At 36.7% G+C, this 25764-nt stretch overlaps 1 protein-coding gene across 2 annotated transcripts in view; it reads right to left on the reverse strand.

Moving 5' to 3' along the window:
- Dph6 (diphthamine biosynthesis 6) overlaps window positions 1-23812 on the reverse strand; it is a 140864-nt gene extending 117052 nt beyond the window's left edge. For both annotated transcript variants that reach the window (XM_052183188.1, XM_052183187.1), the window contains exons 1-3: window positions 23707-23812; window positions 18684-18778; window positions 15716-15909 (exon numbers count right to left, since the gene is read on the reverse strand). In XM_052183188.1, the coding sequence (XP_052039148.1) occupies window positions 15716-15909; window positions 18684-18778; window positions 23707-23729 (312 nt within the window). In that variant the 5' untranslated portion in view covers window positions 23730-23812. The remainder of the gene's footprint in view (window positions 1-15715; window positions 15910-18683; window positions 18779-23706) is intronic.
- Between the last annotated feature and the right edge of the window lie 1952 nt (window positions 23813-25764).

The following is a 25764-nucleotide window of genomic DNA, read 5'->3' on the forward strand; positions in this document are numbered from 1 at the left end:
TCATATTGTTCTCCACAGTAAGCCAGGAACCCACCTCCTACTAGATGCCTGTGATCAAGCTCAGGTTTTACAGCCTTTCAAAGTCAGAAGCATTTGGATGAGGCCTAAGACAATCACAAAAATTGCTAGAGATCTAGAAAAAAATGTGTAATGCATCTAAATTATAACTGGCTCAAAAAATGGTTTTTATCTTTTGAAATGATGAAAAGTCACCTTGTTTCCAATCCTTAGAAGTTGTTTTCTTTTTCTTTTTTAAATACTAACTACTACCTTTATTTTAAAAAGATAGACATGCTAGAAAAAAGCATAAATGATGCATGTAAAAACGCTGTTTAAAAATACTTATTTTTTCCTTCAAAATGGTATAAATGATGTTTAGAGGGAAAAGAGTTGACATACATTTTGGTATAGAGGAGAGGGAGAGGGAGAGGGTAACAGTTACTCCTCTTGGTTGTGGTTTTTTTGGTTTGTTTGTGTTTAAGTCTCATTTAAAGGCATTCCTTCAAAATATTGAAAAACAAAAACAAAACTTCAATGACTAATGGGGGACAATGTTAGACACTAAAATTTTTCATTTACTTCTGAAAAAAAATACATAACCTTTTATCAGAAAGTGCAACTTAAAAGAAATAGCAACTCTGACTTTCTGGGATGAAAGATACTGGTAGATAATTAGCATAAGGGTCTTTTATAGAAATTGCTTTAAGGGAAAAGGCTACAAGGAAGCTGGTCCTAGAGCAATGGCCAGAGGCCATTTCTATGGTTTCTGAACCAATAGTAACCTGGGCAGCAGAAGAGTCTTCGTGAGCAAAAAATGGATGCTTGATAGTTTCTTTTTGATTTGTCAACATCTTTTTAAGGACATCTAAGGAAATGGCTTTGGGCTGACTTTTGCCCAAAATTAAATCATTAGACAGGCACATTCTTTCAGCAACTTAAACTTCACAGTGACCTGTAAAGCAGGAACTGCTCCAAATGCATCATGGACACTGTCAAGTGCTATGATGTTCTGTTGCTACTCAGTGATCTCTGAATAACAAGTATGTCATGGTTTCTTTATAAGACTCTACACACAAAATTTCATATTCTTTATATTCTCTTAGAAAAAATTAAGTCCTCTAAGCTCAGTTCATCTAACTTTCAAAAGGAATTCCTTGCTTAAGGTTCTTTACAAATGAGTTAATGAAAACACACTCCTTCATAATTATCTGTAATTATATATTTCAGATAATGTAGTTAATTCCTAAAAATAATAATGTAATTAAATTCTAAAAAAAAACATGGAAAAATAAAGTTCTATGGAAAAAATCAAATTATGACATCTGGCATCATTGGGTTCACCTTTCCCTATCTTCCCTTGAGAATAGGCCAAGCATCAGAACACTCACATAGGACACTTGAAAGGAAAGGCTGTCATATGTCTTAGAAAGCTGAATTACACACTGAAGGAGTCTAAAGGAGACTCCAGAGGGACATGACCCATTGGTGATGAATGAATATGGATAAATTCAACCCCATCTATAGTATATGATGTCATCAATAAATGCTCTTCCACAACTTGGATAACTATCATTCTTTTCTCTTCTGCATAACTTATTACTAAAGGTAAGAATTCTTACGGTTTTCTTGGTGTTCACTTACAACTGCTATCAAATATTACTATTGCAGTGGAGCTCTGGATCTTATGAAATAAAACAACTCCACAGAACTTTAATGCATTATTTTGAGATTTAAGGAATAAAGGAGAAAAAAGAACTGAGACTGACATGGAGGTGAGGGGAAATGGAACATTAAAACCTAACTAATCTACCATCTTTGCTTTAGAGACCTTAAGAGGTATCCTACAGCTCAGTGGTTAAGCACACTGGCTGCTCTCCCAATTCCCAGCACCTACATGGCATCTCACACCATCTGTGACTCTACTTCTAGAGGATCCACACCGTCTTCTGGCTTCCACATGCACGTTGTACAAGGATATATATGCAGGCAAAACAGCCATATAAATAAAATAACAAAAAACTTCTAAAGAGGAATACATACATATTCTTGAAGGAAAGATGGATTGACATTTTCCATACAAAATGACTGAATTCGAGATCAACAGAGTTCAAAATAATGCCCCTTCTAATCTACAACTTCTGTTGAGTCTCATAAGGAAATAAAAAGCTACAAATCCAATATTTCAAGTTACTTATAGCGTTAAATAAACAGGGAATATTGTAAAAGATGAAAGATTATTTGAAGTTGTTCTGTAGGAATCCTAACCATTACAGTAGCAAAAAATAATTTTTACTGAAGAAAGAAAAGTAACTAGACACACTTAAGAAAAGTGAACCTCACCAGAATGTATACAATAAAGTGTAGACAGTAAAACATGGGAGAGACACCACAAGTACAGCACAAGGGCAGCAATTCTCTTACAGGCCGAAAGCCAGGTTCTGTCTGTTAGGATGCCCAAGGACTACAAAACCTGTTGACTCCTTATTTTACATGATTTAACTATGAATAACTTTTATATGTAATTACAACAGTAATTTGATTTTGGGTACCTACACGGGACATTATTATGATAGAATACACTACTATCAAGCACTTTGCATCTTTTTGAGAATTTACACAAATTTTTTTTTAAAAAAGACAAAACATTTTATGTGATATGTATTTCATATATTTTAATAAGAGATTGTTAAATATTCAATTAAAAGAACTAGCAAGATAAAAATTTATTATCATTAACTTCAGTAAATGGATCCAGATTATAGGAAGCAGATTGTAAACCATCCTGCCTGAGATTAAGAAGAAAACAGAATGCCATAAAATTTAAGAGCACAATATTTATAATATATGGCAATATAATTGACTTTGATTATGAATATTACCCAGTAAAAGCTGTACAAGTGAGCTATAAAAGTGTGCATTTAAGATGTACCTTATATAGACTTCTTGTCACTATTCAATCACCAAAGAGCTTCTTAATTCCCTTCAATATACACCCATCATTTCTATGATTGCTACCTGCCTGGTTACTACCCATATAAACTTCCAACTAGCCTGACATCTTCATTTGCAACTTGAACTTACATACAGAATTGCAATTCTCTAATCTTGTACTTGCATTACTATTAGCTTGGCCAGAAAACTCTGAAGTTAACAAGCAACTCTGTCACTCCCTATGTAATCTCTTCTTAGCTGTCCTTTTAATCTTGACTATAAGAACTTATTAACAGTAAGAAATACATATGTAAGAATATACACATTCGATATAGCTGCATATAGTTAAATACACAGCATTATATGCATGTATAGTGCTCAAAGAATTAGCTAGATCAAGTAAGAAAGAGAAAGAAATTATTATGTACTGAAAATCTAAAGTTTCTACCATTAAAACTCTTCAGAACTGATAAATTCATCATGTTACAAGACACAAAAATCAATATAAAAATAGTACCATTTATATACAATAGGATTGGCAAGAAAGAAATAAAGAAATGTATTCACAAATGCTATGACAAATACTTAATTAAATTTAATTAAAGAAGCAAACGTCCTCTAAAATGAAAATTATAGAAAACTTAAAAAAGAAATTAAGCATCACACATATAAATAAAGGAACTCACATATATAACTTGAATTTTAAAAAATAATAGAGCAAATGTATAAAATAAATGAAATTCTCATGAAATACCAATGGTTTTCTTTACATAACTGGAAAAATCCTTAACTAAATATGACAGCAATAATCACCTAAGAAAACCAGAAAAATCTAGCAAAAAAAGGTCAAAGCTGGGCGGTTGATAACACTTGACTTCAAGACACAAGACACAACCATGGTAGCCCAGGAACTTTGCTGGTGTCATTAAAATACAGCAGCCCTATAGAGAAGAACACAGGACCTTAGAAATAAGCCTATTCATCCATATAGCATTGATTCTTATCGAAGGCACCACAAACATTACTGGGGAAAGAACAAACAGCTTCCCCAATAAATGGTGCTTGAAAAATAGAAAGCTAAGTGCAAATTAAACCTGACCCATATCTCTCACCATGGACAATAAATAACTTAGAATGGACCAAGCAGCTGAGTGTAAGTAAGAGCAACCATGAACCTACTAGACAAGAACACCGGAGAACATTCGAGACATTAGTAAGGCTATTTTGTTGTATTTTCCTAAAACAAGAACAAAGACAGACTAATGCAATTACATCAAAGTATAAGGCTTCTCCACAGCAAAGTCAACAACAAAGAAAGCCAACAGCCAGTTGGAGAAGAATACTCAGTAACATCATCTCACCAGAGCTAACAGCTAGTATACATAGGAAACTCAAAATGCAGCATATAAGTAATCAAACTTTAAAACTATTCTAAATACTTCTCAAAAGAAATAAAAAAATGGTCAACAACTGTATGAAAAAAAAAACATGTTCAGTATCATTAACTATCAGGGAAATATTAAACAAAACTACAGTGACATATTATACCCAGTCAAAATAGTTATTACTACCGATATGAGGATAAGATAAAATGTACACATTTGATATGATATGAGTACACATATTGTGAAAAAAATAAAGAAGTTGCTCTAAAAACTTAAATTAGTTAGGCCTAGTAATACAAGTCTATATAATTCTAGACACTTGGGAGACAAAGGCAGGAGAGTTGCAAAATCAGAGCCTGCTTAGGCCATAAAATAAATTAAAGGCTAGCCTGGGCAACTTGGTAAAACCATGTCTTAAAATAAAAATTGAAAGAGAACTGAGGATATACTAGCACACATAAAGTTCTGGGTTCAATTCCAGAGCACAAATACAAAAAGATGTATTTCCAAGGGTCATGTAGGAGGAAGGACACAGCTTCAGAACTCATGGAATCCAGCCCAGCAGTCAGGTTAGCACAGCCAGGATGGGTGTGCCTCAGTGGAAGCGAGATCCTGAAGACTATGTCCAGAGGAGTTCATGCTGTATACAGTTCTGCTCTGCTTGCTACCTTCACCTCCCTCTTAATCGATGAAAACTCTAAGAGGGCTTCCAGCTGCTCACTGGGCAGCATCTCTGGCACTCACAATAACAACGCCTGATCTCTTTCAGGCACTGCTGCTGGAGCAGATTAATGTCCACCACCCTTAGAAAGCATTTGGAAGAATAAATTGTTAGTGAAGCTAGGTTGAGATGTTTTTGCTGCTGACTCTGATGTAGAAAATCTTAGGGAACGATTTGACATTCAGAGGCACACTCTTAATTACTGTGCGAGGGACTCTCTCATGGTGAGGGAGCAAGAACAACGGCAGCACTGCTGACGTGTCTCACTGAGGCTGCCCTGGTGATGACCGATTTCTTGAAGGCCGTCTTTTGCTTCACTCATTCAGTGTGTGTGTAAATATATGTGAGTATGAATTTTCTCTCTTTCATTTCTTGCTGGCCCTGAGGAGTTAATAGAATTCACTTGAGGGTTGTTTTGTTTTGTTTTGTTTGTTCTGTTTTGTTTTGCCACAGGAAATGCTAACCCTGACAAAAATTACTGGCTGCCACAGGCAGCTGCCCCAGTCAGTATCTGTCCTGATCACTATCAGCAAGCAGTTCTAAGCACTGCCCCCACTGGTTGCTTGCCTCAGTTTACCCACTTTATGATGCCAAAGCTGATCTTTGGCGATATTTGTATAGCTATCCTATGATCTAGCTATCTCATACTAACTGTCAGGCTAAATTACCTGTGGAAAAAAAGGAAAAGACTAGAAACATAAATTTAGCATCTAAGGAGACACAATTCCAGAGGTCAAGAACCACAAAATGTTTAGCCTTAAAATAAATGCTTACATACTCAGGAAAGGGTAGGAGAGTCAACGGGGCAGACTCTGAAGAATGGGGAGCCTAAAGAAAGAAATACATGGAATAAAGTCAATTGGTAAAACCTGAGAAGGTCACTGGTGAGGAAAAGATAGAAGCAATATATAGGTAGGGTTCACCAAAAAAAAAAAAAAAAAAAAAAAAAAAAAAAAAAAATAGAGACACTGTCAGCAATACCAAGCAGAGACACAGAGAGGTTCACAGTTGAAGACACATAGTAAACTTCTCAAAATGAAGGAGTCTAAATTTGTAGATTTAGGGACAATATATAAAGTGTAGGCCAGACTTTATATAAAGTGGGGAAGTGGTGGCCTATTCTTTAATCCTAGGATTTGGGAAGTAGAGGCAGGAGGATCTCTGATTTATAGGCCAGTTTAGAGAGTAGATAGGCAGGGCTACACAGAGAAACCCTGTCTCAAGAACCAAAATAACAAAAAACCACCACCAACAACAACAAAGGCAAAATAAAACAAGAACAGGAAGAAAGGAAGAAAGAGAGAGAGGGAAGGAGGAAAGAAGGAAGGAAGGAAGGAAGGAAGGAAGGAAGGAAGGAAGGAAGGAAGGAAGGAAGGAAGGAAGGTAGGTCTGGACCAGTGAGAGGGTGAAGAAGCAGTTACAAGTATAAAATATCATTTGATGTCTGTTTCCCAAACAGCTCTACCACTGTGGTTCCTCACACGTGTCTGATGTTCTCATCTAAAAAGGTCGAAAACCGTACAGCCTTAATAATGCTGCACCTGGGAGGAAAGTAACATTGGCCAACTAGAATGCCAGTGCTTCCTATTTAGAGTCCAGAGTCAAGACTAGAAACATATTTATTGCACCAATGGACCAGGCTTAATGTCCAATATCTTGGAGACTGACAAGGCTTGAGACAAGCTGTGCAGTCCTGAGGAGCCAGGAGCAGTCTGTACAGGGCTATGTGCCTATTTAATTAGCACCATGTCTGGGTCCTTCCTATAAATCTTGAAGCCTTATAATACGTTTGTTCCATTTCAAACATTCTGGATTTACCTCAAAGCCACTTAGTTTCTAGACCCTTTCCCCCAGGGTCTGAAGTGAAAGGACTCACAGAGTAGTTTTTAACTACAGGCAAGTTTCCTAACATAGAGATATTCTGAAATATTGTCTGCTCAGCATTTGTACAAAATATTCTGCAGCTGGAACTCACTCTTAGTCCAGATACTAATCGACACCTTATCTAACAAAATTTTAACTATGATGCCCAGGCCTCTTAAGTTTCTGTACAAAAAACAAAAAAGCTAAAATTTCTCACTGGATTTACATCACATTAGTGAAATATTACTGTGGTCCTCCTGAGTTAGATAAATCATGAAATAAAAAATAATTTGACAGTTTTTGACTCATCTACCCTTTCAACAATCCTTTTGAGCCTGTGTATGCCAACCCTTTCCTAGGCACTTAACCCTACAGAAGTGGAAGAGCGAGCACTACACATGGCCTTAAAGGTCCTGTAGTCCAGCAGCCATATAAAGATCACAGTAACAAGCTCAGGGACACAGACATATACACAAGTTGCCATGAGAGACAAGGACTAGGGAAAATCACAGATTTCACAAAGGATGAAGTTCTTCAGGAACTTAAACTTCCAGGAAAATAAATATTAGAAACAACAACAAAAACCCAACAGGTTATAAATACAGGATTTTTTTTTTAAAAAAATCGAAATTTAAGTGGCTGTTAAAGTTTGTCAGAATGGTTTGTATGGGAATGACAGCATTGGACTAGTAGGACCGCAGGACTAATGCTCAGTCTTCTTATCAGCAGGTAGTGTAAGCTTGCATGCAGTGTACCTGACAGCACTGTGAGGGATGAGCTGGGTGGGCCACACATGGATGACACACTAAGAGACTGGTGAATAATACAGGTGGACAGGCAGCCATGCAGAATGGAGCTAAAGAGTCAGATCTACAGTTCACTGAAGAACTAGCAACAGGTTACACAGACCTAATGATAGTGGCTGAGGTAAAATGCAGAGCTAAGAAAAAGTTCAAGTTTGATAGTAGGACTTGGGTTTGACTTCATTGATGAGGTACATAATGATGCTTTTCCAAAATATGAAATATAAAAATATGAAACGCTTTTACAGAAATTTTGTTTGTTTTCAACTTGCTACATTCACTATACAGGATATTAAAGTCAGGAAATCATGAATATCTAAACTATGAAGATCTCAGATGGCAAACTCAAGGCTGTCAAGCTAATGGTTAATATTTTAAATGCATACAAAAGAAAGAAAGGAAGATGAGGAAGACGAAAAAGAAGAGGGCATTGGGGAGAGTGGCCATAGAAGTAGGGAGGTAAGTCAAGGAAGAATCACTCAGCATGGCGCCCCACATGTCCACTTCTGGAACCTACTAGATTCTGGAAACCTGTTGCTCTTTGTGCCTTACCACAGTCCAACCTTTTGCTAGCAAGAATCTGATTTAAATGGAAGACCTATCATTTCTTATGCCTTGAAAATATTAACAGAATTCAATAATCATTTTTTTTACCTTATACTCAGAAATGGCTGGTCTAGGCTGATCAGACAAGTGAAATCAATTTCTAGAAATAGTAACTTGGCTTGAGTATGCTATGTCAGGCCAATGAAACAAAATTTGATTTTTTTTTTCATTTAAGCTATGTAACTATGTAACTTTTCCTAGAAGAACTGAACCAATGTAAATAGGATCTAACCTCTAACTGCAGCAGTCCTGACTGAGTGAATAGTCAACATTATAGAAACAGGAAAAAAAAAAAGAAACACATCATTTGATTAACTAATTAAATCCCATATCTTTACTTGTTGCTAAACTTACCTTTACACCACTTTCAATAGATTATATTTTATTTGAAAGTGATTAAACAGAAAAGACAGAGCCAAAACTGGATATCTCTCATCACCATATGAAACTTCCAGTCCTGGCAATGGGTAACACCTAATTGAGTTGTTTGCCAAGGGTTCCATGGAAACCCCCCCAAACCTAAGCTATTGCCAAAACTATTGGTTACTCTCCAAAGCTAACATTTACTGTTAAAGATACAACTCATTTAGCATGAAAAAACTAAGTTGGTACCAAGCTAGACCCTTCGTCCCTATGGACATATACATGGTGCTGGAAAGCACTCTGTAAGCTAGGAGAAAGGTAAACACCAACTCCAAACCAAACTATTTCATCTACAATGACTACAAGATAGGCTAGTGCAATAGTGGTACAAAGCTTGTGGGAGTAACCAACCAATATCTGATTGGATATAAGACCCAATCCATGAGATGGACCCCATTCTGATACTGCTCAACATGCCAAGAACCTAAAACCATACAGTCTAGGGACCTAGGAAAAAACAAAAACCACTATTCTGCTGAAGGAACGTAGCCATACAATTACTACTACTGACATCCTAATATACCACAGACCATTCTCTTGCTCAACTATCATCAGAAGAGCTTCTTCCCCCAGGTTGAAGAGATGGCTCAGCAGTAGAGAACACTAGCTACTCTTCCAGAGTACTGGTGTGCAAGTCAGGGAACCCAAATGACAGCTCATGGTTCTCGATGACTCCAGTTCAAAGGGATCTGATGCCCTCACACAGACATGCAATGCAAGCAAATCACCAATACATATAGAATTTAAATAAATAAATCATTAAGACATTTTAAAGTAGATGAGAGCTAACTAGGGGCCCACAGCTAGATGCCATGCAGAGTGTGAGAGTTCTTGGAACATTCAGTTACTCTAAATGAGGTATCTCCATCGAATCCCTCTTTCTCAGGCCTCTGGAAACTCTACTGAAGAAGAGGGGAAGGATCAGGACCATGAGAGTCAGCCTAGAGTATATCAAGGAAACAAACAAGACCTTCTACACACAGCAGGACAGATGCACATATGAACTCAGAGAACTGTGGCAGCATTCACAGCCTGTGCAAGATGGGGTCCCAGAGCCGAGAGAAGAATCAGACACATGCTCATCCTCGTCCCTAATTCAGAAGCCATCATCAATTGATAATCAATCACTAAAGAAACAAATGATTTCCCCAACAGTCTCACTGGAGACATAAGCCATTCTTAAAGGCAGACCCCACGCTCAGCATAGATGGTCAACACAAACTCAGTTGCAATAGCATCATGTGTGTTTCTTTGTCAGGGCACTTATTTATTTCTGTCTTGCGCTATAGGTCCTTTTTGTATCTATTAGGGCTTCCGGTTTTGCGTTTTAATGTTCCTGTGTGCACTAATGTGTGTCTCTTGGTCTATATGTATTTCTCATGCTTTTTCTGTTTTCTTTGGCTCTTTTTCTGCTGTTTGTTTGGTTTGGTTTTATCTTACTTTATTTTATTACTATGCTATAGATACCTGATTGTTTTATAAGGAGACAAAAATGGTGTGGTTTAGAATGTGAGGAGAGGTGAGGAAGATCTCAGCGGAGGTGGGGAAGGGAAACCATAATCAGAATATAATGTGATAAAAAAAATTTCAACAAAAAGTAATAAATAAAAATGAAAATGATTGTTCAGTTATTCTTCTTTCAACAGTAAATATTTTGTTTTAGGAATAAAAAAGCAACTACTTAGCATATTTAAGTTATATGTGTATATTGAGGAATTTAAGGTTAGTACCAAGTTGACTTGAGATGCATATGAGAAAATGGATAAAGAGAAGTATTAGAAGTTCAAAGAGGAGAGCTGAAACAACGCTGGAGTTGCAGAAGCATGTTAAATATAGTTCATTAGAAGGAAGTTCACACAGGTTACTGGATCTTGAAATTTTATTAAAATGAAACAAAGGTACAATCTCCCATGACAAAACTAAGGACTGAGCTATGAGAGCTAGACTGTCTCTGCCTCTTGATTAGTCAGAAAGCAGATGACAGAATGGTGACTGCTGAATCAGCACAGAAAGGGTGATCTACTGTTGCCTAGAAGACAATGAGGCTCAGGAGCCAGGGAGGCCTGGCTAGCCTTAACTCCAGGATAAGAGAAAAAGACACAAAGGAAACAGCAATAGTTGAGGGAGCAACAGATAATATTTGAAATCTCTTCCTTATGTTCCCATGTAGGGAATGTAGCTACTTCAGAAAAAAAAATCATCTTTATGAAAAGAGAAAAGTCAGTGAATAAAGTTCTTAGCTATTGGAGACAAATGACTTAGAAAAAGTTCAACAGGAAAATAAAAGAGATTCCAGAAGCACTCTCCAAAACATACAACAAAAAGATACAAAGGAGCTGGACACTGCTCAGTGGGTACGGTGCGCTGTGGGGAGCATGTGGACGCAAGCACTGCCTGAGTTCAGATGTCTAGAATGGAAGTAGAAAGCCAGGTACAGCAGCTTTCCTGTACCCCCAGTTCTGGGGATGCAGAAAAGGGAGATTATTGGAGCTTGCTAGCCAGGTATTCTGTATTCTGCCCAATTAGTGAGCTTCAGGCAAAACCAAAGATTCAGCGTCAAAAAATAAGGAAGAGAATCCATTGAAGAAGACATTTAATATCAACTTCTGCCCCCCTCCTCCGGAGTATATACATTACAGAGAGATAATATTAAAATTTCAAGCCCTCTGTTCCACCTAGGAACATATTGTCTTTACAGTTGACACAGAAACACAAAATATTTGAGAAAATAGATTCAGTCTACAAGGTGTCATTTCTGACCAAGTGGTTTCAGGAAGGGAAAAGGCATGATAAAGGAGGACTCTCAGAGTCATCCTTATACTGTAAGTCCACTGGCTCTGCTATTTTTCTCTGACATATCTGACATTAGGTATTTCCCTTTCAAAAAAAAAAAAAAGGAAAAAAGCTATTAAATTTCTAGGTGCTAGTCATTCATTTCTGTAGGCAAGTACAAGAGTTTACCTTCTGCCAATCACTATTGGCTCTGTTCTGTTAGGACCACACCACTGCTGATCCAGTCACTACAGCCACAGGACAGTCCTGTTATAAATGAGTTTCACTTAGACTGTAAGATTGTAAGATTGTCATCAACCAAGAAAAAGCTTTCAAAGAGATGTTTTATCATTAAACAATTATGGAAGAGTCATAGGAAACATCTAATGTTCACTAAAACGTGCAGGGCAAAATACGAACATTTCAAAGTGAAAGAATTTGAGAGGATTTGCCATTAGGAAATTTCTTAAAGAAAGGTTCCACTGAAATGGGGATGGTGGGGAGAAATCACATATCTAGAAAGAAAACAGCACGAAATCAATAGAGAAAGAGAAAAATATATTGATCCTTAAATATGATTTTATAGAAAAATGATGCTAATTTGTATTTTAATAGCTATTATATTGTTTAGGCTTTAACAAAAACTTACATATGATTTATAAATCATTGTAGAAAAGATAAACTATACCATATTAAACTAGAAAAGAGTTAAAGTTACATTTTAATACTAGAAGACAAAGGCTAATGATAAAACCAAATATGTTACAAACAGCTTCAGATATATATTTCAGATTCACAGTTACCTAGCAACTGAAGAGATACTATGGATTACTACATATCTGTTAGTTTTCCCGACTTCAACAAAACAGAAACTTGTAACTCTAAATTTCCTTAAGTTTAGAATTCTAAGACTTTGCTACTTAGACTAATTGAATTATACGCAAAATAAAGTGCACCCTAGACAAAGTATATATAAAAACAAAAGACAGATGTAAAACTTAACAAAAGTATAGCCTGTTAGGAAGAAACAATGAAAACAAAGTCCAGAGGCTTCCACTACTGAATTAACACTCAAAAGATTAAAATATGGTTCTTTTGCTTAGAGCAAGTTGAAACAACCTAGGAAATTATAGCCTAAGTTAGTTTTTTCCCCATAATTACTCAGTTATTCATGAGGACATATGAGATCTCTACTGGAACTTTTGCACCACAGTTTCACAAATGGATTTAACTCTAAAAGCCTAGCTATACAATTTCTTTCTTAAAAGCAATATATTTCTGATATTGATGTCTTTAAAATATCCTATAGTAAAATTAATATTTTTTACACAGGAAAAGCAGGAACTATTTAGTCCCAGACAACTTGATAACATCTCTTTCAACTATAGTTATAATTATCATGTATGAAATTCCAAAGCAGAACTTGTCAAGATTTAACATTAGCATTAATTTATGTCATAATTGATGGTTACTATGAAGATAATGGCAAAGCATCCATTTCTCCAAAGACAGCATGGAGAGAACGGGGATTTCTTCTTAATTACTACTAATCTGCTCACTTTTAATTAAACTGATTAGTAATTTATTATCACTCCCTTTCCTGGATGGATGTTATCATCAGAGGATTTCTCCAAAGTTACGTTTGTGCTTTTTAAGCAACCCAATTATTTCTAGCACAAGTTCTTCGATTTTGTAGTATTGATTTATACTGAAATGTTAATATTCAGTTTCAGTGTATTTTCAAAAATAAATGTGAAAATACAAGATTGAATTTAGTTTCTACATCTCCAAGTGAATAAGGTTAACTGTAGCTTTCTGGAGAATGACAGGGAAAAGTCTTTTCCTTCCTACTAGCTTAAGAACCACAGTAGTTATACCGAACACATAGCTTCCAGTGACACCCTCTGCAAGGTAAGCACTTCATATGCTACCTAACTAAATAGCACATTTGGAAACAAAAGTACCCTGTGCTTCTTTTTAAGATAAAAATGTTCTGACATGCAAAATAGAAACTGTTTTAATTAAGCAACTTTAAGCCTACTTAGTATCTGGTATTTTTTCTTAATCAAAGTTATTAATCAGTATAAAACTCGATCACCAATTATTTCAGATTATGAAATGTTCATTACAAAACTTGGGAAAGGGCTGAATTCTCTAAAGAGTGAGGAGATGCAATAGTACAGAAAAGAATGGAACTTTTTCTTCTGTAAAAATATTAAGATTTGCAGCACACACAGACGTAAGATCCTCATCAATATGTGTTACATGAACAATGTATAGCTGTTGAAAAGACACATGTATTTAGGGAAGAATAACAAGCTGTCCTCAAGCAGTTGATTATTAATGAGAGAGCAAGAATGATTATATACGTTAACATTTCCTGAGTGTAGTATCTACTAGAGAGACAAGGCCACATTTCTTTTTGAAATTTCATATGCTGAAACTATTCATGAATGAATGATGGACAATAATACATACAATGGCATATCTGATTCATAGAGCTAGTTTCCAGTCTGCTTAACCTTAACCATATCTGACCATCACATGACCACCACTCACCATCACATGACAACCATTGACCATCACATGACCATCATATGAGTGTACATTCCCTCCTGCTATTAGGCGTTATCAACTTGGCATGACTTCATTCCTTCTCACAGTACTCTTCACTATCAGCCAGGCTATTAGTCTGATCCTTGTATTACTCTTGCACGTAAAAGTATAATGTAATAAGAAAACAGGATGCATCCATTTGTTTAGTAGTGAGCCAAAACAAAATATGTTTTGAACAAAGTTCAAATGCTATTTTTTCTACTATCCTTAAGATAAAGAAATATTACTTGCTAATATCCAATATATACAAAGAACTCAAGAAGTTAGACCCCAGAAAACCAAATAACCCTATTAAAAAATGGGGTACAGAGCTAAACAAATAATTCTCACCTGAAGAACTTCGGATGGCTGATAAGCATCTTAAAAAATGTTCAACTTCATTAGTCATTAGGGAAATGCAAATCAAAAAAACCCTGAGATTTCACCTTACACCAGTCAGAATGGCTAAGATTAAAAATTCAGGAGACAGCAGGTGTTGGCGAGGATGTGGAGAAAGAGGAACACTCCTCCACTGCTGGTGGGGTTGCAAACTGGTACAACCACTCTGGAAATCAGTCTGGCGGTTCCTCAGAAAACTGGGCACATCACTTCCGGAAGATCCTGCTATACCACTCCTGGGCATATACCCAGAGGATTCCCCACCATGTAATAAGGATACATGCTCTACTATGTTCATAGCAGCCCTATTTATAATAGCCAGAAGCTAGAAAGAACCCAGGTATACCTCAACGGAAGAATAGATGCAAAAATGTGGTATATATACACAATGGAGTACTATTCAGCCATTAGAAACAATGAATTCATGAAATTCTTAGGCAAATGGATGGAGCTGGAGAACATCATACTATGTGAGGTAACCCAGTCTCAAAAGATCAATCATGTATGCACTCACTAATAAGTGGATATTAGCCTAGAAAATTGGAATACTCAAAACATAATTCACACATCAAATGATGTACAAGAAGAATGGAGGAGTGGCCCCTGGTTCTAGAAAGACTCAGTGTAGCAGTATAGGGCAAAACCAGAACTGGTAATTGGGAAGAGGTGGATAGGAGAAAAGGGGGGAGGGAAGAGGGCTTATGGGACTTTTGGGGAATGGGGGGCCAGAAAAGGGGAAATCATTTGAAATGTAAATAAAAAATATATCGAATAAAAAAAAATATTACTTGACAAGGGGGCTAGGCAGTTAAGAGCACTGTTACCTAGCACCCACAGGGTAGTTTACAACCATCTATAACTGTAATTTAAAGGAATCTAATTCCCTTTTCTGGCTTTTGTAGGTACCAGATATGCACATGGTGTACATACATACATACATACATGCATACATGTATGTAAAGCACATACACATAAAATAAACAAATGGAAAAAAAGCATGTGACAGGCCTAGACATAAATCTATATCTTATGTCTTATTTTTCTACTTTCTAATATGAGGACATACTAAGGAGTTTTTTGTTACGTTCCACCCAAAAGATAAAATATCCTCTCAAATAATTGCTGGGCTATGAAAATTTGCAAGCTATTTAATAGTAAATAACTCAATAAGTGAAAATTATAAAGTTCAAAAAGGAAAAAGTAGTCACTCTGCATACCTTAATGAGTTTTAATAGTTCATAGAGATCTTCAACCTCATCACCTTCACATTTGGTATAATCTCTTCCTGTCTCCAAGCTCCTTCCTCTGATGGTTCTGCGGTACAGGGGCAGAGCCATTGCTTCCGCATACAAGTCAACAGCATGGTGACCCACTGTCTGATACATATAGCTATCCAATTCATCTGACTCCACTGTAACAATTAATGGAAAAATAATTATTAAGACAGAGTAAAATAAACAGACCTTAAGAAGTAGCTTGAAGAACACTCAACACTAAGCTTAAGAATTTAACCATAATGCCCTGCTTTTATAAGTAAGATAATATATAAGTAGTCCACATTTGTCCATAGATAAATTTAGTTCAAATCAGCTTTAATAATCTGTGTTTTTAATTATCAACCATACATTTACATTTTAAAAATTATATACATTTAAAAATAAGTATAATGTATCCAATAAATTTTAATTAATTTATTCAGTTAGAAATTGTATTACATATCATTCAGGTTATTCAACATAATCTAGACTTTTAATAAAATATTTTCTTAAATAAATATCTGCTTAGGAAGTGATACATATTTGGCAGAAAAATAGAATTGGTATATTTTGTTATCAATACATCAACAAAGCATATACATGTAAGTTTAATATTTATTAGAACAGTTACAAATATGTTTGGAAACATGATAATTGAATCTAATAAATAATACAACCATCAATTATATCTCAAGATTCCATACATATTATTATAGGTAAAGTATTAATTAAAGAATTATCTATTAAAAGAACTATATTACAGCCCTATAATAAAATGGCATGTATTTTCCAAAGTGTGCTCTCCAGAATATGAATCCTATAAGATATTAATATTTAAAACAGAGGATAAAAGATCGCATGTCAAATAAATTTTAAAAGTATGTAGGTAAATAATTTAAGTAGATCACTGTTGAAATTTTTCATAGACTAATATGCTTTCAGTTCCTCCAATAAGAGGACAAAGTATGAATTACCTCTTCAAATGATCTTTGCACCACTTATATTTCATACAGAGAAGATATAGGAGAAATTATATGGAGACTACTATTTAGTGCCATTGAGACTGTTGACAGTTTGTTAAGTTACAAAATAATAGACTACAAAGTGTATGCTTTCAAATGTAGAAACAGTCAATCAAAGGGAATAAACAACACTGTAAATGTCTTACAACAATCAGTGACATCATCATATACCATTTCATTTTGGCTTGTCATATTTCTGACGCCCACAGCTGCCCAGCTTCCTACAAAACAATACTCCCACCATTATTATAAGTCTACTCCTCATGCCAGTATGAAACAGAGATTTAGTCAAACCACCCTAAAAACTTTTCACTCTTCCTACCAAGTTAGTGTGAGTATTTAATGTATTTTCACTAAAGGATATTGGTCAAATAAATTTATTCAAAGAAACGAGCTTCATAGCGAGAAACATCCTGAAATTAATACAACTACGAAATAGTATAATGGCTTTAAAACCTGATATATTTTCATTAGGGCTCCATGGAGTCCTTACCACAATACAACTTCATTAGTGGAAGCTACACAGCAGCAACTAGTGTAAGAGCAAACAAAACCAAAAGGCTCCACTGTTGCCTAAAGCACTTCAATTAACATACCACAAATCTCCTACTACAGACTTAAAGGGATGACTCTGTACCGTTTATGACAACTGCACATTATCTCATTGACGGGAATAAATTCTTTCCCAGAGTACCTACTGAAAACCCATATTGTAAAAACTGTGATATGCTATGAATACATTATACCCTGCTTTGCTCGTCAGTGGAGCCATGCATTCCTCAGTGAGGTTCCTTTCAGTGCATTTAAAGGGGGAAAAATCATTCAGTAACTAATTCAACAGTTCCAACATCCTGCTGACTTTAAATCACTATTACCCAGCCCTGTCCATCTACTGATCCACACAGTCTTATTGTCTTCCACACCAATTACACAGTGTCAGATGATATTCCCAAATTGTTAATTCATAATAGTCTAATTGCATTTGTTATTGAATTTTTTATACTAATAATATTCTAACAAATGCCCTCATTCTATTAATAAATATAATTTAAAAGATATACTTGCTTTTTATTTTACTGTAATGTCAGCAAAATGAACACATTGGAGATTATACAATAATGATTTTGTCACAATAAACTAATATTGAAATTGAAAGCTGGACATGACTAATTCAAGAGAGGAAAATAACTTTGTATGTGTAGTACACGTACTGTGAACTTAAGTTTTTTGTTTTCTTTTTATGTGTTGTTTTTGCTTCATTTTAGTCCTGAGAATTCTCAAGTCAGATGAAGACTCACTTGTCCATCTCAATGAAATGGACGGACAAGGTCTTACCATTACAGCACAATCTGAAACTGATTTTGCTTCTTTACAATAAAAGCAGCAGTGGTCCATTTCCCGTATTTTAAGTTAGGACTAGAGTCCTTCTCAGAAAGCACTTACTTCTAAACCCTAGCTCATCATCATTAGAGCCTAGCATAAAATCCTAAAGCATAAATTTACCCCTAAGTTTTTGTAAGCTCATTTCCTTTCTACCTATAAAATACTCCCAGTTTCCATCTTTCCACACCACTTTCAGAATTTTTCAAATATCCGACAGAAGCAAACTGGCTAATTCAAATGCGTTCAATACACACTGGTCTATCAGTCCACTGTGAGTGAATTCCTACCACAGGTACAGAGCTTAAAGAGCTGAGGAGCACCCCCAGGAACGTCTAAGGCACTATATCTCTTCTCAAGAGGCTCATGATCTATGGGAGGGTGCAAGGGAAGCCTTGCATTAATAGTGGCATTCATATATTATAAATCAAGTACCAACGAAGCAGACTGTTACGTACCATCCTGAAATAATGAAGTTGAGTTGCAACCATTTAGAGAATGATTTAAAAAAAAAAACATACACTTACCTTGGTTTTCATCTGGTCTTAGATTTGCTAATGCAACAATCTGATGCCCCTCAGCAATGCACTGCATCATGTTGTAACAGCTGTCCTTTCCACCACTGCAAAACAAGTCAGTGGAGAAAAGGATATGAGTGCCAGGCCTTTGATCACCATTAAACACAGAATCACTGGCCATCAAAATCAAACACATTCTTACTCAGCTTTTCAGAATTCAGGAGAGATTGTTCCACAATTACCGTGCAATAAGACACACATTTGTAAGGAGGAAGAATACTGAGCACAGGAATCTGAATGTTTAACATTGCCACTTCTAGGAATTTATGAAATTACATGCATTTACAATACAGAAGTTCTAAATAAAGTATATTTGTTACAGTGCTTTTATATAAGATAAAAAGTGCTGTGTACATAACTGATTATTCAGAATGATATTCTAAACACTTATTTTATACATTCCTTAGATGAAAGTCCTTAATTTAAAAAAAATTTAGGGGCTACAGATATGTCTTAGTAATTAAGATTAATGTCTGTTTCCAGAGGACCAGTCTTCAATCCCAAGCACTCAAATGGCAGTTCACTCATCTGTGACTCCAGCTCCAGGGAATCCAACACCTTCTTATGGTTTCCATAAGCAAGCAAGTGGTGTGCAGATATAAATATGTAACATAAAGTAAAACATTTTTAAATCTGTTCTAACTACATGAAACCTAACTAAATCTGAATCCAAACTGTATAATAGACTGTGACATACTTGATTGTAAATTCTATACAATGAAAATCCAAATCAATAATCAAGCCTTAGTATATTCAGTGCCTCAGCCATTGCTGTGTAGACAACTGCACTGCAGGATTCCTTACAAGGAAGAGAATACAAAAGACAAAGGGGTGCATTAACGCAATCCCCATCAAAATACCAACTCAATTCTTCATAGAGTTACAAAGAGCAATTTGCAAATTCATTTGGAATAACCAAAACCCAGGATAGCAAAAACTATTCTCAACAATAGAAGAATTTCGGGGGGAATCACCATCCCTGAAATTAAACTGTATTACTGAACAACAAGTGATAAAAAACTATATGGTATTGCTACAGTGACAAGCAGGAAGATCAATGGAATAGAACTGAAGACCCAGAAATGAACATACACACTTACAGTCATACTGTCCAATGGAAAAAAAGATAGCATTTTCAACAAATGGTGCTGGTTCAACTGGAGGTCAGCAAGTAGAAGAATGCAAATTGATCTATTTTATCTCTTTGTACAAAGCTCAAGTCCAAGTGGATCAAAGACCTCCACATAAAACCAGATACACTGAAACTAATAGAAAAGAAAGTGGGGAAGAGCCTCGAACACATGGGCACAGGGGAAAATTTCCTAAACCAAACACCAATGGCTTATGCTCTAAAATCAACAATAGGCAAATTGTTTTATGAGATATACGATCTCATAAAATTGCAAAGCTTCTTTAAGGCAAAGGACACTGTCAATAGAACAAAATAGCAACCAACAGATTGGGGAAAGATCTTTACCAGCCCTACATCCGATAAAGGGCTAATATCCAATATATACAAAGAACTCAAGAAGTTATACTCCAGAGAATCAAATAATCCTATTAAAAATGGGGTACAGAACTAAACAAAGAATTTTCAACTGAGGAATATCAAATGGCTGAGAAGCACCTAAAGAAATTTTCAACATCCTTACTCATCAGGGAAATGCAAATCAAAACATCCCTGAGATTTCACCTCACACCAGTCAGACTGGCTAAGATGAAAAACTCAGGTGACAGCAGATGCTGTTGAGGATGTGAAGAAAGAGGAATACTCTTCCATTGCTGATGGGATTGCAAGTTTGTACAACCACTCTAGAAATCAGTCTGGTGTTTCCTCAGAAAACTGGACATAGTATTACCAGAGTAACCAGCTATACCACTCCTGAGCATATACCCAAATGGTGCTCCAATATATAACAAGGACACATGCTCTACAATGTTCATAACAGTCTTATTTATAATAGCCAGAAGCTGGAAAGAACCCAGATGTCCTTCAAGAGAGGAATGAATATAGAAAATTTATACAATGGAGTACTACTCAGCTATTAAAAACAATGACTTCATGAAATTCTTAGGCAAATGGATGGAATTAGGAAATATCATCCTCAGTGAGATAATCCTATCACAAAAGAACAAATGGTATGCACTCACTGATAAGTGGACATTAGCCCAAAAGCTCAGAATACCCAACACACAATTCACAGACCACATGAAGCTCAAGAAGATGGAAGACCAAAGTGTGGATACTTCTTCAGGCCTTCTTAGAAGGGGGATCAAAATACCCATGGGAGGAGATAAGGAGACAAAGTGTGAAGGGGAGACTGAAGGAAAGGCCATCCAGACTGCTAGACCTGGGAATCTACCCAATACATGAAACCCAGACACTATTGTGAATGCTAAGTGCTCGCTGACAAGAGCCTGATATAGCTGTTTCCTGAGAGTCCCTGCCAGGACCTGACAAATACAGAGGGGAATGCTCGCAGCCAACCATTAGACTGAGCAATGGGTCACTAATGGAGGAGTTAGAAAAAGGACTGAAAAAGCTGAAGGGGTTTGCAACTCCATACGAAGAACAATAATATCAACCATCCAGACCCCCTCCCCCACCCCAGAGCTCCCAGGGACTAAACCACCGACCAAAAAGTACACATGGAGGGACCCAAGGCTCCAGCAGCATATGTGGCAGAAGATGGCCTTGTAGGACATCAGTGGGAGGAGAGACCCTTGTTCCTGTGAAGTCTGGATGCGCCAGTGTAGAGGAATACCAGGGTGCGGAGGCAGGAGTGGGTGGTGGGTGGCTTAGTGCCCTTACAGAAGCAGGGGAAGGTGGGATAAGACAGGGGGTTTCTGGAGGGGAAAACAGGAAAAAGGATAACATTTAAAATGTAAATAAAGAAAATATTCAAGAAAAGAAAAAGAAAGGAAAGGAAAGAAAAGCTCCATTAAAATGGTTTTACAATGTCAGGTAAAAAACATGAATAAATAAAGGCCAGGACTCCTCTTTTCAGATATGCACTTAAGTAGATCTTCATAACTTTCTCTATTGGATCCTATTACTATGTTCCCCCCAAACAAACAAACAAACAATGCTTTAAAATATATTAAAGACTCAAGGGTGAACATCCATAATCACCCCTTAACTTTATGGTTTAAAATATGCCAACTCTTTAAATATGCTTTCAAAGTATTTCCCAAGCTGTGTTCTATAAAACACAAAGGCAATGAACAAACTGCATTCAGGAGCAAAGAATCTTTTATTATTATTAACTATTATTATGATGTTATTCATTTACTTTACACCCTGATGCCAGCTTCCCCTCCCCCCTCCTTTGAGTCCCTCCCTCTCATGCCTGCCCCACCCAGCATTCCACCCCTTCTTTTCAGAAAACGGGAAGCCTCTTATGGGTCAACCAGCCTTGGCATAGCAAGTTGCAATAAGATTAGGTGCATCTTCTTTGAGACTAGCCAAGGCAGCCCAGTTAGGGCAGAGGGTTCCCAAGCTGACAATGCAATCACAATATATTTGGGTTTATATGCTTCAGTATAAATTTAAAAGAGTCTGCCTAAATAATCTTCAAGCTTTCATTAAGCACTGCAAATTTTTTTAGTTACTTTAACCTTTGATTTAATGATGTATGTGTTTCACTTTGTCCTGGAAATACACTCATACCCTATCAAATGTTGTACACACAAATTCAAATACATGCATACATCTACACAATGGACATAGATTTATCAAACTGAAGCTTAAATATACGGCCATGTTATCCACAATTATACACACTACACGTATATTTATTCTGAGCATGCTTATCTCCTAATATACAGTTTTGAAGAACAGTATAATTTCTCAAACGGCACCTCTTAATTTCTATCTGCTGAGTATTTTGAGGAACACCCTCCACTGAGAGTTTCTTCTCTCCAGTTTCACATGTTTTACTATCCTGCTGAGCTTTGGTAAACTAAACTCCATCACTACATTCCTGGCTTACATTTATTTTTTATCTCTCTTCAATAATCCATGATGATAGTTAAAGCATCATTATTCCCTTTATGTGTAAGATGTATTAAATTATGGTGCCTTTTCATTTCCTTAAAATGGCACAGAAGGAACAGATCTGGCATTTTTCTGTCACTACAGAGAAACTGAAATACGGCTTACCTAGACTGTCTCCCACTGTCAACTAGCACCAGTTACCTAGAATATTAACAAAAACTGTTTATGTGTGCTTCACTGGGCTAACAAAAAGACAAGGAAGTAGAACTCAGTTTCCTAAGGTCTAAATCTCAAGAAACAATATATTTAAGGGTTTCTAACTAGTATTGCTATGTCCCTTATCAATTTTTAGGCACTGAAATAGACCAGGGATAGCTATGCTTATCAGTTACTGTATCTGTACTTTTTAAGTAAGTTACTATTGATTTTAAACTACTTTTGGAATATGACTTGGGTTGCCCACGGTCAGTAAGGCAAATTCTCAGTAAGGTAAATTCGTTGTATCCAAAGCAACTTCAATCCAAATTATCTAGAAAAGCCTAGCATATTTCCAACTCAACCAGGATAGCCATCCCTGCAAGCCAGAGATGTGAGAAGAGAGTGAAGTTGCATTACTCATTCCCGGGAGGAATCGAGACTGAAGAGAAATATAGTGGACCAAAACTGCACACAAGTAAGTGAACAAGCGGCTCTCAAAGTTCAGAGGAATAAAAGTCCAACAGGCGTGGTGACCATGCACCCACTGCGGAGGAGGACCAAGGCTCTAGAGCGTTTAGCTCTGCCAAAATCCCAGAGATGAGGCGCGTGCGCCCGGGCCAGTGGGCCCAGAGCCGTAGAACGCCCCGCCTCTTCCGGTGCCCGTGGCGCCGACCCGCCCACGCGGAGCCCCAAGAAGTGGTTCCGGACGTCCCTACACTGGCCGCGTCAGGATATAGCCTTGCCCTGGAATAAAGAGGCCGCCCCACTTCTCATTACCTGATCAGGGCCGCAACCCTCATTCTGGGCGAAGTGTGCGTGCGTGCGGTAACCACAGACGCCAGGCCCTGGGTCCCGCGGCGGCTGGACCTATCGCGCGGTCCTCGACCGGGTGTCTGCTGCGCTGCCTGCCCGCGACCATGCCTACTGCCCCTTCAGCGCCTTGCTGAACACCCGGGTGTAGAGGGAGGCAGCCTCAGGTTCTATTCTCTGATACATGGATATACGGCTCAGAATTTACAAAAAGAAAAAAGTTTAGGCACAAGCCTAACCACCTAAGTAAGGGCAGTGAAGCTACCAGGGGAAGGGCATGGTCCCTGTTAAACAGCTTGAGGGTGTTGGGATTGTCTGGGTAGTAAATTCAAAGTCACAAATTCCAAGACTTGAAACACTGCCCTGGAAAGGGGATTTAGTCCCTTTCCTTTCTTGGTCAACTCCAAGAAAATATTACCTATTATCCCCCCACCCCCACCCATAAAAACCCTTAACACCTGAATACTTTTAAGGTTTGCATCTCTGCCTATTGAATTGGTGAGGCTACATGACCTCTGCCTCCTGTACTGCTTTTTTAGCATTTTTCCCAATACAGAAACTGAAAAAACTTGCACTCCAGAAAGCAAAACGAAAATCTAATTTAAAATACATTATTTGAATGTACTAAGCACTGTTTGGAGTTCCTAGGATCAACTGGTGTACGATATAGACCACCATGCCTACCTACATTCATGAGCCGGGAGTTTGTGTAAGGGTGTAGGAAGAAATCGGGTAATACACTGGACAGGTTAAAAGAGAATTGTACCTTAAAAAGTGGAAAATATTGTACCAAAAAAATAAAAAGTGGGGAATTATCACAGGTATGGAGAAAAAAAAAAGCAGAAATAGAATGTTCAGGAGGCATTATTGGTGAGTTAAACTAGCTTTAACATATACATCTTTATATATTATAAAGAATATATATTATATATTCATATGTAGAAAATATTAAATATATTTTGTGTGTATACATATATACATGTAATACACACAATATGCATATATGTATGCATATTTATATACACACACATACACAAATAGATCCAGTGAACTCCCAAAATCCATCTTACCAATGTGTCCATGTTGAATAAATCTCCCTTTCTGATTTCTACTTTTCACCTGGCTTTTTAAATTACATTTTAGTTGACTGCCGTGGGCAGGACATGAATTGGGCACAGGTTGTGAATCCCAGGTTTGATAACAAAAGAACAGGACAGATTACCATAACTGGAAAAGAGTAACCAGAATAAATGATGGAAGATGACCTCTGGGTAGTGGAAAGGAAAGATCATGCAAGGTGTTGTAGTCCATTTCAGACTTTTTAACACAGGTATGGTTGAAGGTTTTATAAGGATTACAGGATTTTATAACACTGCAGTGTTGAGAACATATCTATTAGGGAAGAAATCTATTTTACTGTTCTAGGAGAGATAAAGTGATGTGATCTAAAATCTCAATGATGGGTTTGGTGATTTTTTGATGAAAAAAAATTAGTATTCTAAAAACAGAGCCAATATAGTTGAATAGACAGATATGGGCCACTAAAGAAAGCCATGAGAAATGATAATAGTATCATGAACTAAAGGTAGTATGTGTATGTTACCTCACATTGTGTCAGGTACACATACGCAATCAGATTTGCTATGCTACAAATGCTTTCATTGGCGCCACATAGTTGGTATGGCTCATCATGGCATTGATAATTTGTTGTATCAGTATTATAATCGTGTGTGCAAAAATTCTGTGATTGTAATTATTTACCAAATCAATTAAGTATTTGAGATGTTGGTGTCTGGTTAGAGATAAAGCATTCAAATTAAACATTCATAGTACAGCATATCAAATTTTGCAAGTAACAATTTATGTAATGCATATGGAAAGATCATTGGGAGTTCAGTCCATTGAACTGAAGGGTAGTTAGAGTAGAATAGGACTTGAAAGGTAAGGACAGAAGAAACAGATACATCTTCAAACAAAGATATGGAGAGGTTAGCGTTACCAGTGAAGAGGTTATATTGGTCAGAG

Source organism: Apodemus sylvaticus, chromosome 5 (genome assembly GCF_947179515.1).
Source record: "Apodemus sylvaticus chromosome 5, mApoSyl1.1, whole genome shotgun sequence".
NCBI lineage: Eukaryota > Metazoa > Chordata > Mammalia > Rodentia > Muridae > Apodemus > Apodemus sylvaticus.